Below are 17,337 nucleotides of genomic sequence, written 5' to 3' on the forward strand. Positions count from 1 at the left end.
TTTTGTCGCATACTTGGCTGACGATTGTATTTAGCACCAGAATAGGACTGTGTTTGACCTTATCTTTTATTTCATGTTTTATCCTTTGTGGTGGTGTTACTGAAGCAAAATTCAAATTGAGTTAGTTAATGACAGTTAAAGATAAATGTTCTTCTTGACAAGTTCATTTTACAGCAATTTGCATGTGACAGTTATTTATATTTTGCAGTAAACATTTACATTGAAGAATCAATTAACTGCTGTATTTTGTTAATGACATGCTTATTTTTAATCCATAAAATATTAGTAATTTAATATTTAAGCTACAGCGTGATATTTGATTAAACATTCCGTTATGGCAAATTATTACTATTGCAACATGTAGGTAAAACAACTACTAAAACATTGGACATTTGAGATCACTTCCGATATCCAGTCATTACTTAAGAGATCATTGGTCACAATCAGGACAGTCATTACTAAGATGTACAATGGGCTAGAAAATTACATATAAAAGATTACGATGATCCCGGATTAATAATATGTAGCATGGCCAATGTCATATGCACGGTCATATGCAATGAACAAGTTTTCTAAAAACTCTGCCTACCAGTTTCAGATAACCCAAACCTTCTTGCAAATGAACTCTTTAAGATAAGCAATACACGTTGTTTCTCTTGCAGAAGAAGCCGGAGCCCCCAGAGCGAGTGATTTAATACCAACAAAGTGTTAATGAAAGTTCCGAGACTGTCATTGCATTCAGCTATTTTTTATACGTACGGCATCCTTGATCAGGCATATTGAAAATAAAACGTTTCATTATATTGCCTTAATTCATCGAAATTATAAAAGAACATAAATGAAGAAGGGGGTATAAATCGAAAGAGCATCAAGCCTACATGTGATAATATGGATTTCACCAAATACCAGTTAATATGTGTAATTTTGTAAAGGGAAAAATTTTAAAAATTGGTTTATTTTTGTTTCTATGCAACCAAAATAATCAAAATTATTACCCAAAAATTAAAGAAACCCTTTTTAAAAAAAAAAATGTTGACCCAAAAATTTTAGATTGAATTTTTAAAAAAAAATTTTCTACCCATTGTTTTTCCGGTAAAAAGATTTAATGAGGAGGGGTTTAATTTTCTCTTTTACAATGGGGATTTTGTTCCCTGGGGATTTCTATTTATTTTTGTAATGTTTTTTATTTAAGGAGAGAATTTTAAATGCTACATGGGATGTTTTTTATAAAAATTTTAAAATTGTTTTCGCACAAAAAGTCTAGTAAAACCCTTTTTACCCAAATTAGAAATTTTATTGGGAAATCCCCTAAAATTACTTATGTAGATTCAAATAAATTGAAATGTTGACTGTTGGAATTAAAACCAATTTAAACAAATAAATGGTAGAAAAATATTTTTAAAAATTGATAGGAGGCAATAACTAACAAAATAGATTGTATTTGAAGGAAGATTCGCAGAAATAATATACACTGTATTAATAAAATCTATATTTGTATGTTATTGTTATGCCTACACATTTTTCAAAGTGACTTTCGTTGTTTATGGACGTGTTTTTATTAGGCCAACTGTTCCATTGTCATGATTGTATGTATATGGTAATGAACAATCAAGTTCATTGGAAACCAGATATTAAATATAGTATTGATAAATTTTAGCTGAGAAGTAATTTTCTGTTTCAATTTCTAATAAACTCCGCAGAGAAAAGTCATACTATGGAACGCCGTGACTGTCTTATGATATCAATGTTTTTGCTATCTTGTGAAATGATGATATTATTTTGTCATTTTAGCATATTAATATGTGCAATTTACATCATATCTTGTCTAAAGACAATGCTGACTTGTTCAAACAGCATGTTAACTTGTCAAATAATCATTATGACATGTGCAGACAACAGGTTTACTTGTCAAAGTATCATGATGACTTGTGCAAACGACATGTTAACTTGTCAAAATATCATGATGACTTGTGCAAACAACATGTGAACTTGTCAAAATTTCATGCTGACATGTGCAAACAGCATGTTAACTTGTCGAGTTATCGTGATGACATGCTCATAATACCTTAACAAGTTAACATGTGTTTTGCACAAGTCATCACGATTCTTTGACAAATTAACATGTTGTCTGCACAAGTCATCATGATAATTTGACAAGTTAACATGGCATTTGCACAAGTCATCATGACAAGTTAGAATGGAGTTTTCACAAGTCATCATGATACCTTGACAAGTTAACATGCTGTTTGCACATGTCATCATGAAATTTTGACAAGTTAACATGTCGCTTTCACAAGTCACCATGATACTTGGACAAGTTAGCATGTTGTTTGCACATGTTATCACGATGATTTGACAAGTTAACATACTGTTTGCACATGTCATCATGAAATTTTGACAAGTTAGCATGGCATTTGCACAAGTCATCATTATACTTGGACAAGTTAACATGTCGTTTGCACAAGTCATCATGATACTTGGACAAGTTAACATGCTGTATGCACATGTCATAACGATAATTCGACAAGTTAACATGCTGTTTACACATGTCATCATGGAATTTTGACATGTTAGCATGGCATTTGCACAAGTTATCATAATACTTTGACAAGTTAACAGTACGTTTTGACATGTCAGCATGATACAAAATAACATGTCATTTGCACAAGTCATCACGATTCTTTGACAAGTTCACATGTTGTCTTCACAAGTCATCATGGTAATTTGACATGTTAACATGCTGTTTGCACAAGTCATCATGATACTTTGACAAGTTAACATGCTGTTTGCACATGTCATCACGATAATTCGACAAGTTAACATGTCGTTTGCACAAGTCATCATTATACTTTGACAAGTTAACATGGTATTTGCACAAGACATCATGACACTTTGACAAGTTAACATGCTGTTTGCACATGTCATCACAATAGTTGGACAAGTTAACACAAAAGTTTGCACAAGTCATCATGAAATTTTGACAAGTTACCATGTCATTTGCACAAGTCATCATTATACTTTGACAAGTTAACATGTTGTTTGCACAAGTCATCACGATACTTTGACAAGTTAGCATGTTGTCTGCACATGTCATCATAATAATTTGACAAGTTAACATGCTGTTTGTACAAGTCAGCATGTTCCTTTGACAAGACATGATGTAAATTGCACATGTTAACATGCTCAAACGACAAAATAATATCATCGTTTCACAAGATAACAAAAACATTGATTACATAAGACAGTCACGGCGTTCCATAATAGTCATTCTGTAAAGTTGTTATGGGTTATTGTGCAAAGAAATACAAGTTACAAGCTAATTTGTAATAATGATAGACCTGTCACATTTTACACGTAATTCCAACATAGGATTGCTATTATAATTCTCGAAACTTTTAGCTGGCGTTAACTATTGCATTACATTGACTAGATTTTTCTGATTATAATGGCCCTTTAAAATATCTAAGTGCGTACATCAAAAAGGTATGCATCATTTTTGGATTTGTAATCATAAGCAGTCATAGCAAAGTTTGAAAATTTTTCTTTATCATTTTTTGTGATGTGAACTTTGAACAAAAATCGTTGAGCTTTTACTTTGTCCCTCAACTATTATTACATTAAAAAGTCAAAAACAAAATAATTCCATTTCAGTCATATTAGATCTTGCTTAACAAGATATCCATTTAATTTACACTCAAGATCATTTTTCACAAATGAATAGGGGTCGAATTTCAATTAAAATCAGAAGCAAGTCGTTTAAATCACATCAATCTTCAAATTATCAAATAGTATGCTTGTTGTGTCGTATGTTCTTTCATGAAACATAATTATCAAATTGAAATAGCGAACTTCAGACAATGGTTTGACAGCATATTGTTACCACAAAACGATTTGACAAAGATTGACAAAAACAGTGAAAGACACCAGTCAGAAAGAAATATCACTGTATATCTATGAAAATTACTTTCATGATATAAGGTTGATTTGACAAGGAATTCCGATAACTGCAGACAAAAGTGAAATTGAGGTAGTTTGTAAGCAAACCTTGCATTATTCAACTATTACTGCTTAAAATCGATCACTCTAATTTTGTCTTCAATTGATCCTTATATAAAGTAAAGCATAAGTCACCAAAGTGAAAGTAAAGACGTACTTAATTTTGAAAATATGTCTGAAGTAAGAAATACTACAAATGCGTCTGAAAGCTATAATGCAAGAAACGAAAATTAATCTGTCACATGTTTGTTCTTCTCTCTTTTGTGATATTCATGTATACTTTCAAAATTATATCAACTCTGTTTTGTTTTCAGGTATATAGTTATTTATATCCAAGATGACTAAAAAAAAATATGTCAAGTGAAAATATAAAGAAAATATCACAAAACGTAACACTACGAAGGGTGTCCCAGGATAATATAGATTTTAGCCATATTTATTGTTTATATTTATAAGGATATTGCAACTAAACTTTACATACAATAACTTTAAAGCTTTTTAGGCTTCTATCATGAATAAGGGAAAATGACATCACAGAATTGTATTGGACATCGCACTATTGAGCGAATCTTGGGAAAACGCCCACGCAGACGCAGTAAACGCCAAAAACTCTTAAAGTTATGCCTCTTCTTGCCGGGCAGTAGTTTTCAAGTGACATTACCGTTTTAGCGATGTAGGAGGGGCAACCAACATTGACCGTGACGTCAGTAACGGCCGTCATCGCTGATGACCATACTGCAACCAAACGTTTTGAACCGACTGAAGAAAATAGTGAAATTTCTGCAATCGCTGAATTAGAAAATGGTGCGATTGAAATCAACAACTGGATGAACGCTAATGAACTCATCGAAAACAGAATTCATAACATTTGGAAGTTCTCAACAACTCGAAAAGTGTCACCTAAAATCCATTTGTATTAACGGAGATAAGATCAACTCCGAAGAGTCCATTAGATATTTAGGTGCATTTCTAGACCAAACACTAAATTTCAAGGAACATGTCAAACGAAAGTGCCGTACTGCAATGTTGAACTATCTTAGAATAAAACGTATCCGAAAATACCTCACCAAAGAAGCAGCTGAAATACTAGTAATAGCACTCGTAATGTCACACTTGGATTATTGCAATGTCATTCTTTATGGTGTATCCGATTTTGAATTGAAAAAAATGCAACGTATTCAAAACATGTGCGCTAAGTTAGTTCTGCAACGAAAGAAATTTGACAGTTCAAGGCAAGCATTGTTCGACCTTCACTGGCTGCCCATCAAATCTAGAATCGAATATAAAATTCTGACTTTTGTATACAATTGTTCAATCGGTCATGCTCCAAAATACCTTTCTGAACTCCTAACCAAACAAGTACCAAATACCCGACTACGTTCAGCTAGAACCTCTGAGAACTGCTACGTTATTCCATTCAATAAAAGAAAAACATTTAGTGACAGAAGTTTCGGAACTTTTGGTCCAAAATTGTGGAATCCGCTGCCATTAGAGTTGAAACAATCTAAAAATATTGATGTATTTAAGAGAAATCTTAAAACACATTTTTTCAGAAAGTTTGAATCACTATTTTAAAATCTGAAATGAGATAAACATGAGTAACATATAACTGATGACTGACAGTGTGATGAATGTACAATGTAAATGAATGTTTTATTCTTTTTAATCTATTTGTAATCAAGTTACATGTATGTAAATAATCTTATCTCATGCTACATGTATATCAGTTTTATCATTTTATGGTCTCTAAATTTTTTTAAAAATATGTTAATTGGAATTGTATGTAAAAGCTTTTATTTCATTTGATGTTGATCCACATATTCTTATGCATTCACAATTTTATTCTTATTATATTATATGTACTGTACAACGCCGTTGAATATTGTTGAATAGAAACAGGCGTTTAATTAAATAAAAAGTTTCAAGTTTCAAGTTTCAAGTCAAGGACGCCAATAAAAGAGACTGGCGGTATACTGTTGAAGATTAGTGTAATAACACTGGAATGAGTAGGGGAACATTTTATCGCATATAATGGAAAATCTAAGCATGGAGAAACTTTGCTGGCGATGGGTCCATAAACGTCTTACACCAGACCATAAGATAAAAGAGAGTGGCTGGATTTCTGAATTTTCCTTTTGAGTCTGAGAACAATGAACAATCCTGCCAATGGACAATAGACGGCTCTCGAAAGCGCGACGAGCGATGTCCATAGACAGGGCTAGGATAATATTTCATCTTACAATACCACTTAACACTACATTGAATGCCGAGCACTATTCAACGGTAAAATCTATTTAATACTGTAAAGAACAAATAATTCTAGATTTTAAAATGTACATTAAAATTATACTGCTGTTGATAAATACACGACCATTTGATTTTTTTATTATCACTTGTTTGTTAATCAGGTATTGCAGCGATATTTAGTGCGAGCTTTTTCTCATAACTGTCCATTATCCAAACTGGACAGGGTATTTCTACATAAGGACAACGCATCGCGCTTTTAAACGCAGCTACCAACTATAGATAAGTGAGCTGGTCTGTAAGGTTGAAAAACACAATGAACCGATTCACCCGATATGGTTCCGATAGATTTCCTGTTGTCAGAGGTGCACTAAAGAAAAGATAGTTTGATCCGTTCCATTTAATGTCTATGACAGTACAGACGTGGAATTCGCTATACATAATGCTATACTTATGTATTATGGTCCTGGTATGTTTTTTATAACTATTTGTTTTTTAGATATAGAATCTAATACAAGTCTACGTAAGTCTTGGAGGCTCTCGCACTTTTCCTTGGTTTCCTTTATCTGATATTGATCCGATGAACGATTTGTAATTGATGTCCTTGTGCAAATATGTTTCAAAATGATTTGAATTTTGTATTTGCTAATTTCAGGTTACAATGCCTGCAAACAGCAAAACCTTGATATGGGAGATAGTGTTTTAAGTGTGATAGATAGTGAAGTAAAAAATAATCTCTTGTAATTAAAGTAATTAAAGTGGTAACTTGAAGAAAATCTATTGCCTTGCTTAAAGCAAATTGTCAACAGAGTTAATTATAGAGTCACGTTGATGAAAGCTATGGATGCAATTCTACTTTGGTTTTATAATTATATCTAAAAAAAATATTTTCTTGCTTTTAATTTTCGTAAAAGGGAATTTCTTCGTAAGTAGACTGCACTTTTATAATACCATAACCAATTTTATTGTCGCTTTCAGTAGTATAGTAGAGGAATAAACCTATAAACTTTTACATTGTTTACCTTTTAACTGTGCATCAATTATAGGAAATAAAAGGAAATCAGTAGTCTAGCAATAAGATCAAAGAGCATGATTTTCTTCCCTCTCAACTCTGTGTCACATATATGGACTTCACATTCTTTTCACATACATGTACTTACAATAATTAATATATTTTTCATCTTAAAGATGGATTTAAAATAAATATTTTTTACTGATCAATACCTCTCAAGAACAAATGCTATTACATTACATGTATTAGCAAAAAACTGTTGTTTAAGTAAGATTCTAAAATCTTAAGGTTTATGATGAGTTATGGAGGTCCTAAAACAAAACATTATCTGGTAACATGTAGTTGTTGTAAACTTCCGCATCTTTGAACTATTTAACATTGACACAGTTGAAAATTATGGAAGGATTATAATCTTTGTAATAAACAGAACTTTGGCAACGGAACAGAATCCGTTGAGACACAAACATTGCATTTCACTTATACAAAATTAATAACATGCAGTGCAATCTGCAAGCGTCTGCCTGTTTTATCATACCATCTATTGAAAATACAATTATTCAAACGAAGTGCACATGGTGGGCTTGATTAATGTATCCGCGTATTTGATGCAGACACTATTTCTTTATAGAAACACTAGTGATTCGACAATGTTAATTAAACTTCATTATATTATGTTGGTTACAATAAAAATACTGCAATTTTGTATCAATTCAGTTTACTTTTGTAATAAATTGCAAACTGATAATAAGTTAGCAATCAGTAAAATGACTTATGTTATAAACAAAAACATAACGATGTTTTATTTTCATGCTGATGCCATACACAAGTACGAGGTTTGTTTGAAAATAAATATGTTTAGTATGTAACTCGCGCATTGAAAATTAACAGGAAATATAGATAGTTGAGTGTTCATACAAGTTATCTTTACATGCTTTTTAAAACATTGCACTTTTTACTTCTTCAAAATTTGTTGTACGCCATTGAAGTACGTTCTTAGAGCAATAAGTAATTACGATTATTCAGATAATCGGTAGTTACCTTCAATTTATTCCAATAAAGGTTGAAAACTTCATGGCTTGCAAAGTATCACAGACAAATATCCTTTATCCACGACAAAATTAAATAATTGAAATAGAAATGTGTTAAAATGTTGACTCAATATATTTCACTTTAATTACATAATTTCATTGTCTAGGTTTCAAGGACCAAAGCCTTTTTAAAATGAAAAATGATAAAAAAAGCTGGAAAGCACAGATAATAAAAATTCAATAACGCCAAAGATCTAGTATGTAACCAAGGCTAATGAACTGAGCGACTTTAATTCTCCTCATATTGATGTTCAAAGCTTCTGCATCTTTGAACTTCTTAAAAATAGCAGATTTGGATATAATGGGGAAAAACTATGAACTTTGTATCAAACAGACCTGTGGCAACTTGAAACAATTCATGGAGACATAAAATATGGCATTTCAATGTTTGAAAATTAAAAAACGTGAAGGACAATTTGCAAACGACTGACTAATCATTTGTAATTGCACTCTTTTAAAAGTACAACTATGCAAAGTGTAATGGTTGGTTTAATGAATGAAATTCATATTTGATGCAGACATATTTCTTAATAAAAACAACGATGAATCAACGATATATATTAAACTTGATTATGTTTGGTTGATTTCAAGAAGAGTGCAAGTTTATATAAACAAACAACACTGAGTACCTTTTCTAATCAATCACAGACTGATTATTGTGTTATTTTCTACTCATTGCCTCCAATCTCTACAAATTACATTTCCTTTAAAACACAAAAAAAAATGTGAATTATCTTATTTTAGTGCCTATATGCCTTTAGTACTATATAAGTTTGATCAAATAAACCCCGAGAACATTTTACATGTACGAGGATTGTTTGAAAATGAATATGTCCAGAAAGTTTTGCGAAAACAGATGTTTATTTATTTTGCATAATAGTCAATTACTGCTTTCAGGGCATTTTTACAAATGAAGATCATGTTAACTTACGTTTATTTTAAACTTATATTCGGTAAAAAGACCATCATTTACAGAAATTGTAGAAGGTGATTAAATATCGCAGTCTGGTCTGGATCCATGCTAGTCGCAAACCCATTAGGTTGGTTTTGTCATGGCACGGCTCATTTGTCTCATCACTGATTCAGAAATCCTGTGATATTTGTAGTTGGTCACTTAAAGTGAAAGTGGTAATTATTGGTTAGTTTTCAAGGAAAGCTGGTCAGGTGGACAGACCACCAAGATATGATCAGAAATGTGTCAGCATAAAGACATTGTTTTAGAACTACCCATGTATGCAGAAATGCTGACCTTCAATATATTCTTTTTACAGTGGTTTCTAAAATTGTTCATTATTCAATAATAATAGTAGATATAAATAAAATAGTAGATATAAATAAAATAATCCAGATTTCTCTACTTACAGTTAAAGATGCTTCAAGCTCCAGCTGCAGATAACAACAAAGCTCCAATACTGGATGTGTTATGTTAATATTTACCTCAAGATTTTCAGGGGGTATGTCTAGAGATAGCATCAGGTACTGGTCAACATGTCATTCATTTTGCTCAGTATTTCCAGCAAGCCACATTTCAACCTAGTGATATTGATCAAGCTAATATAAAAAGGTAAGCAATTAAATATTGTTGGTCATATTTATTTTCACTAATTCTTAGAAGCATTTAAAGCTTAAAATCAAAATGGTCATCAAAATTTGTGACAAAAGAAATGGGCCAAAACTGTATTTTCAGCTGGATTAAGGTGCTCAAAACTGGAATTTTCATCAACTCAAAATTCAAGAATCCATATCAACCCTTAAAATGACCTTTCTTATTCATGATCAATATTATTTTTGCAAAATTAAAAAAAAAAGAGAGAAAAAAGAATACAGGGAATTCAATGTCTAATATTGGGAATTGCGCTATTAGGGTGAAAATATTGGGATTTTTTAGAATCCCAACAGGATATCACATTATGTAATAGTACTCTCAAAATTGGGTTATACATTTTAGGAAAAATTTGGCAATCTTACTGCTTAAATTTTTTTTCAAAAAGGTACAATTGAATGAACAAATCAGAAATAGTTTTTTCAAAGACAGTATAATAATTGTATTTATGTGAAGCAGCACGCCTCCAGATTCATGTTAATTTTCATAAATATTTTGGAAATGTATTTGATAATATATATATATGTGTATTTTATAAAATAAAATAATGAGGTGAACAAATAAAGTAATTTTCATGTTGCAAGCGGCACTTACAATCAATTAAATTTACCAAAAAGTGATCAACATATGCAAAAACAGCCCTTACTGCATTAGTAATGCAGTAGAAATATGGTGATAATATACTGCAAAATCTGACAGTGTTAAACCGCACATAACATGTAACATATAACTTGGATCTTGAATAGTATTACCTTACATAAAAGTTTAGTGCATTTTTCTCAATATTGATTTTATTGAAATATTTTGACTTATCTGGAGGCTTGCAGCTTTAAGGGTGCTGAAGGAACAGGGGACATAATTATCTTCTTTCTATAACATTAAAATACAACTCAAATAAAGTAAGTTTTGCAAATAGATGGACAAGGTACAATCATTGCCAGATTTTTTATCCATAAAGAAAACAGATTAGTCAGGCAGTTCAAATAATTCTGCTTTTACAGTAATGAGATTGCACTATAGTATACCAGTTATAATTATGAGATTTATTTACTTGTATTTACAGTATATCAGCATATACAGCACATCATGGTCTGTCTAATGTGAAACCACCTATAACCATAGACATCGCAACTCCTGTAACCAGTTGGTCAGAGAAAATAAGCCCCGCCTCCTGTGATGTCATATATAATGCTAACATGGTTCATATATCACCTTGGGAAACAGCTATAGTATGTAATATTACATTTTTTGTCTTAAAGGCACATTATGTCTGAGAAAACCATTTTTTTATTTCTTTAGAAATATCAAACATATGTTTTATAATGTTGTAATAATGGATTGAAAAGCATGTTTTATATTAAACAACTGACAAAAATATTGCTGAACATGCAGTTATGTGTCATAAAGGTAGCAAAATGTAAACAAAGTAGTATTTTGACTTCTATACATAATATTAATGTACTACAATTATATCAATTGCCAACATAGCAACAGAAGCAAAAATAGTTCATCTATATGACAAATGAATATAAGTGTTATAAGTTATTGAAAACTGTAACAAGGTGTCGAAAAATAAAAAGTTTTTTAGAAATAAATATGATAGCTATTTTTGAGGCATAATGTGCCTTTTAGATCATTTAACACTCATATTTTCTACAGTACAATACATATACAGCAGTTGTGTATCACCCTGGGAAACAGCTATAGTATATATTTATCAATTTAGGATCTATATTCTCGAATTTTTTATTTATTTTATGCTCAAATCTACCGGAAATACAATACATTGTCAATTTTAAATCAGAAAGTTTACACCCTCGCCCTTTTGATGTAATTAATATCAAGATGCTACATTGAAACCAAGTGAACAGTGGTGAACACTCCTTTTTATAAGATGTCATTAATGACTGGTTATTTTTTCAATATATATAAATAAATTCACCATTCAGCTCAATAGGGAGAGCATTGTATTAGTACCCCAGGGATGGCTGGCTCAATCCTTTGCAAAGTGTAATTTCTCCATAACAATTGATCTTAGACATTGGCTGTAATGGTCACTAAATGTCTCTCAACACTGATTGATAAATCATGTGGGGTAAGAAATTGGCCACTTGCGGAGAAATAAGTAATAACTGGTTTGTTATCCATGAAAGCTGGTATTGATAGACCACCAAGATATGACCAAAAATTGTGTAAAAATCAGCATAAAAGAACACCAGAAAAATAATGCAAACAAACAAACAAATTTTCATGTTAAGGATAAAAATGGTTGCACACTTAGCTGACTATCAGCTTGATAAATAATTTTAAATTACATATAAGATGCTGCATGCTCTTAAAATCCACAAAATAAATGATTTTGCTACTCTTTGTTTCCTTAAATTTTATTTTCAGGGTTTATTTGAAACAGCAGGCATATTGTTGAAACCAAATGGGATTTTAATAACATATGGGTAGGTTTTGAAATAATGTTTTTTCATAGAGATTTTATCAAATGTTGGATTTTAAAATTTAAAACATAATGGGTTGAAAATGTTTTTTTCAATATATAATAGTAATACTTTGTAAATTTCATTGAATTAGAATGAAGTTGTTTTACAGTGTTTTATCTCTAAATGTTTTACATTGCATATTGAAATGGTAAATGCTAATTGTACAATTTGAGAAGAAAAGCTTTTTTAGAATCTGTAACAAAAATCATTTGCAATTGAAGAGGAATTTTTGTTAAGAGATGTCCAATTGTGTTTAAATTATAATATATGAAATCATTTTAGGAAAATTACTATTAACTTAGAATATCAAAATAATGCATTTTTATCTGAAATTATAAGTTAAGTAAATTTTACCATTAGTTGGGCAATAAAGTGATATTTTGGTTGTTGCTTTAGGTGACTGCTGTTGTAACAAGACCATCACTGGCTGATGTCCCACTGCACTTAACATAAAAGCGAATCTGTCATAAACATTGCATGTGATATTTTATACATGTTATAATAAAATACTGTTAGTGCTGTGATGTTTAGCTGGTTTATTGAAGTAGGTGGTGGTAACCAGATGCTTGCATATACTGAATAAAACAAAATACGGCACATCTCTCTTATAAACTAAACAAACAAAAACCTAAAACTCTCTTCTTTTGTTTTCTGTAAAGGAAGCTATTCAAGTTAGAAAAATCAGTGGTTTACTAAAGTGCTAATGTACCAGAAAACAGGGACATTTGTGAGTCCTTGGCAAGCAACCAATTATAATATTAGAAACCTGAAGAGTCATTTCTTCATTAATTGCTTTAGAAACAGTTACGAGTTAACTTTACTTTTGTTCACCAAGTGTCAATACTTATTAAAGTTGTATACACTAATTTTGCTACAAATTATGTATTTGGTTTTTACAACTGCATTCACATTATTTTCACCTTATCTTAATTCTCTAGGATATGTAATATTTATGTTATAATATTTTGTTATTTTGTAAAATCCTTTTTTTTTTATTTTGAAAAATGTGAACGCCCTATGCGAAGATGGTTTATCTGGAAACCAGAAAGTAACTATAAAGATTTTGACAAATCCTAAAGGCAAAGGTAAATGCTGGTTGTTTTCCTTATTCTAATGAAAAATGTTATACAGGCTATGTTTTAATGTCGACATGTATATGGATTTCCAGTTAAGAGGCATACATTTTAAATGGAGCTCTTTAAAAACAAAAAAAAAAAAAAAAAATGAACTGATGTTAATTCGGAGTACTATCTAGTCCAAAGGCTAATATATTTAAAAGTGCATTTTAATTATGTAACAAAACACTACTGTTAATTTGTACTCAGTTTTATGTTGTTTAGTACACAAGCACTGTTATAGTCTATGTCTATAAAAAATAATGATTGTGTCTGTGTGTTCTGAACTGTCAGGTAAGACAGTTGGCTCCTGATTCTATGGTCATGTATGAGTAGAAATTTTCCCAGTGTCTTGCAATGTCTATTTTGTCTTCTATTAATAGGGAAAATAAGACGGTTTTCAAGAAAGTCAAGAAACTGCAGTGTTATTTTCATTACCTCACACAAAGCATTTTAACATTTTTTTGTCTTTAAAATTTTTATTTAAGCTGTTATTGCCGTGTGGTCTTTGGTTTATTACAGAATTTATTTTAGTTTGATTGTGTAGGAAGGCTATTTAGCTTATGAAACACTTTTCGACATCTGTTCCTGGAACAACGGGTACTTGAGCAATTGAGTGTAAAGTTTCTTGCTCAAGGAAACAAGATTGCCCTGTCAGGGTTTACCCGTGCCGCGCGTATTAGATATGTCGGAAGCGTTACATCTTTTGCAGATTTAAATTTTCTTATTAAAAAAAAGACTATCAAATTGTGAACTTTTAAATAAAACATGTAATAGTGAATCACATATAGTTTTTGTTGTTCCAGGGACCCTTCCTGGGGTGTGAGAGATATAAAAGTTTTTAAAGATTTTAGCAGATAAAAAATGGAAATAAAGCGATGAGATCAGAGGTATGGTATTGTTACTACTTCATCTACACTGACTTAATAGATATGGATTTTACCAACATGTTTTGTACTTTGAGTATGTATGTTTCACCTGCTGTTTAAAGTTACTACATAACAGAAATAGAAGAGTTATATACATGTATGATGTAACAAGAGTGTTACCTATCTGTTTTAGTTTCATCATCTATGTTAAAGTATTTTTTCCTGTTACAGTCCATACTACTTAAGTTACTGTCCTTATTACTTAAGTTTCAGTCCTTATTACTTATGTTACAGTCCATATTACTAATCTTACAGTCCCTATTACTTATGTTACAGTCCCTATTTCTTAAGTTACAGTCCATATTACATATGTTACAGACCTTATTACTTATGTTACAGTCCCTGTTACTTACGTTTTGGTTCTCATTACTTATGTAACAGTCCTCATAACTTATGTTACAGACCTTATCACTTATGTTACAGTCCTTATTACTTATGTTACAGTCCTTATTACTTATGTTACAGTCCCTGTAACTTACGTTTCGGTTCTTATTACTTATGTTACAGTCCTTATTTCTTAAGTAACAGTCCCTATGACTTATGTTACAGTCCTTGTTACTTATGTTACAGTCCTTGTTACTTTTGTTACAGTCACTGTTATTTATGCTACAGTCCCTATTACTTATATTACAGTCCTTATAACTTATGTCACAGTCCTTACTACTCAAGTTACAGTTCTTACTACTTATGTTACAGTGTTGCAGCTGACAATCAGTATTACTTATGCTACAGTCATTTATATTGAAATTGTGGTTATTATTTTGATATTTACTTTGAGAACCATTAGGTATTTTACTCCCTATCATTGACTTTACTGGTATTGGAACATAGTCAAGTACTGTTAAGTAAGCTGATATGTGTCTGAAAACTTCCTATATATCAGACATATATAATAATATCTATGTTCAGTATAATAAAATTCAATGGATACTTGACTTAACATAGCACAACAAAAGGAACATGTCATTATTAAATGGTGAAGTCTTGCGATGTTATCATTCCAATTGTATATACTTACTTGTTGGCGTATTTAATTAAAGTATTATGGAGTATCCAACAAAAATTCTGTCGCATTTAAGCGAAAGACATCACTCATGACTTGGCAATCCTTAATGTGGTCATTGCTCTGTGACCCACAAATCTGTTACATACTTCCTTATGCCCCCTTTAAAAAAAGTGGGTCGGTTATATTGACTTGCATTTAATTTGTCGTTTGTCGGGACCACGACCAAAATGGTGCAAGATGATCTAAACTAAAGAACGCTTTCAGGACCTAGGACTTACAACTTCGGATATAGGGGATTGTTCATTGACCAGTAGGAATAACCTCTTATTGATTTTCTTGGGTCACAAATGGTGCCAAACATCAGTCACCATAACCTGACCACATTGACTATTGGCTGTCGGACTAGGGCGGCCATACCAGTGACATGTTTTACAACTTATCTTGTTAGTATGAATCTTATCCCCAATTAGTGAATTTAAAAAAAAAACAAAAAAAAACCACAAAAAAAAAAACGCGCGTGGCCAGGATGACTTATTTTACAAATTCTGGTCCCATGGCTTGATTTTGTAAGAGTATAAGCGGAAGTGATTTAATATCCTATATGAATATGCATCAATTTACATTATATGTTAAAGAAATCAATCGGGGTGCATATCTTTTATTTCCTGTATAGAATCAGTTTTTACTGTTTTAGAAGTATTTATTTTTGATACTTAATTATTGAACCTTATTTTTGGAGCAGTTGCATTCAGCAACGATTTTCTCTTTGGAATTAATTACTTTATTCTCGAAAGGTATTGAATTGAACCTTTGACAAATTGAGCAATAATGTATGGTGGAGGGATACATTTTCTTTGTCAAAAACTGTGTTTTTAAAATGTTTTAATTTTATTAGTGCTTCACTAATTTCAGAATTCATGCCTTGCCAAACAACAAAAACCTTGATATGGAAAGAAAAGTGTGATACTATCATGAAGCTGATGAAGTAAACATCCTAGATTTTGTAATTAAAGTAGCGTTGCGTGCAACACGAAAGCATTGCCTTGTTGTATGCAAATTATCAGCAGAGACCAAATGTACGATCCCCTTTTAGTGAAAACTCATGGGAATGTAAATTATTGTTGGTTTATATCAATATTTTGAAAACAGTTATTTCAAATATTTATCAGTGTTGATACTTCCTTTTATTATGTTTAGATTAAAGATCTTCGAATTTTTTAGTAGAAGCGAATTTCCTTGTTTGTACAATTTGTGATAACAATTGAGTTTTTGTCAATGTAGAAATAAAACGTTAAAAATTTGCTTTTTTGTTTGTGATTTTGAATATTTAACAATGCATTATTTATAGGAAATATATTGGAAGCAATAGCCCTGCAATTGGATCAATGAACATGAAATTGTCTGTCTCATATCAGGATTATGTGCCCCATGTCCTAGTGGTTTCTCTTCTTTCCTCATGCAATGAGAAATTGTTTGTCTTAAAGATGGATTTGAAGTAGATTGATTTATAACTTTCATCATGACAGAGCTAACGTAAGATAATGATAGATAAGTTTAAGTTTAAAATAACATCTTTCTATCTATAATGTGCATCATGCATCAGTATGAATGCTCACTTGAAGTTATTTAAATTGATTCAACACTTGTAATATGGATTATTCTTCTCCTTGAAATATACCTTGTATGTCAAAATGAATGAAAGCTTCACTATTTTATTTGCATATTTATTTAAATGGAATTCAGGGCATGGTAGATGCATGTTAACACACTTTAGATGTTTTTTAAAGACTAATTTTGCCATCAGGTTAACCATTCTGTAAACTTTATAAACAGATTAGATGTCAAATAAATA

At 31.1% G+C, this 17,337-nt stretch overlaps 1 protein-coding gene across 1 annotated transcript; it reads left to right on the top strand.

The window, feature by feature from the left end:
- Positions 1-9,770: 9,770 nt before the first annotated feature.
- On the top strand, positions 9,771-12,396 carry LOC132743762 (methyltransferase-like 26; the record flags this gene model as incomplete). Its single annotated transcript, XM_060732323.1, has 3 exons — positions 9,771-9,904; positions 11,007-11,172; positions 12,338-12,396. Coding segments are annotated over 3 exons (359 nt in total), but the record flags the coding sequence as incomplete, so codon positions are not given.
- Between the last annotated feature and the right edge of the window lie 4,941 nt (positions 12,397-17,337).

The sequence above is a fragment of the Ruditapes philippinarum genome, unplaced genomic scaffold (genome assembly GCF_026571515.1).
Source record: "Ruditapes philippinarum isolate M1 unplaced genomic scaffold, ASM2657151v2 ctg10806_1_1_1_1, whole genome shotgun sequence".
In the NCBI taxonomy this organism is placed as follows: Eukaryota; Metazoa; Mollusca; class Bivalvia; order Venerida; family Veneridae; genus Ruditapes; species Ruditapes philippinarum.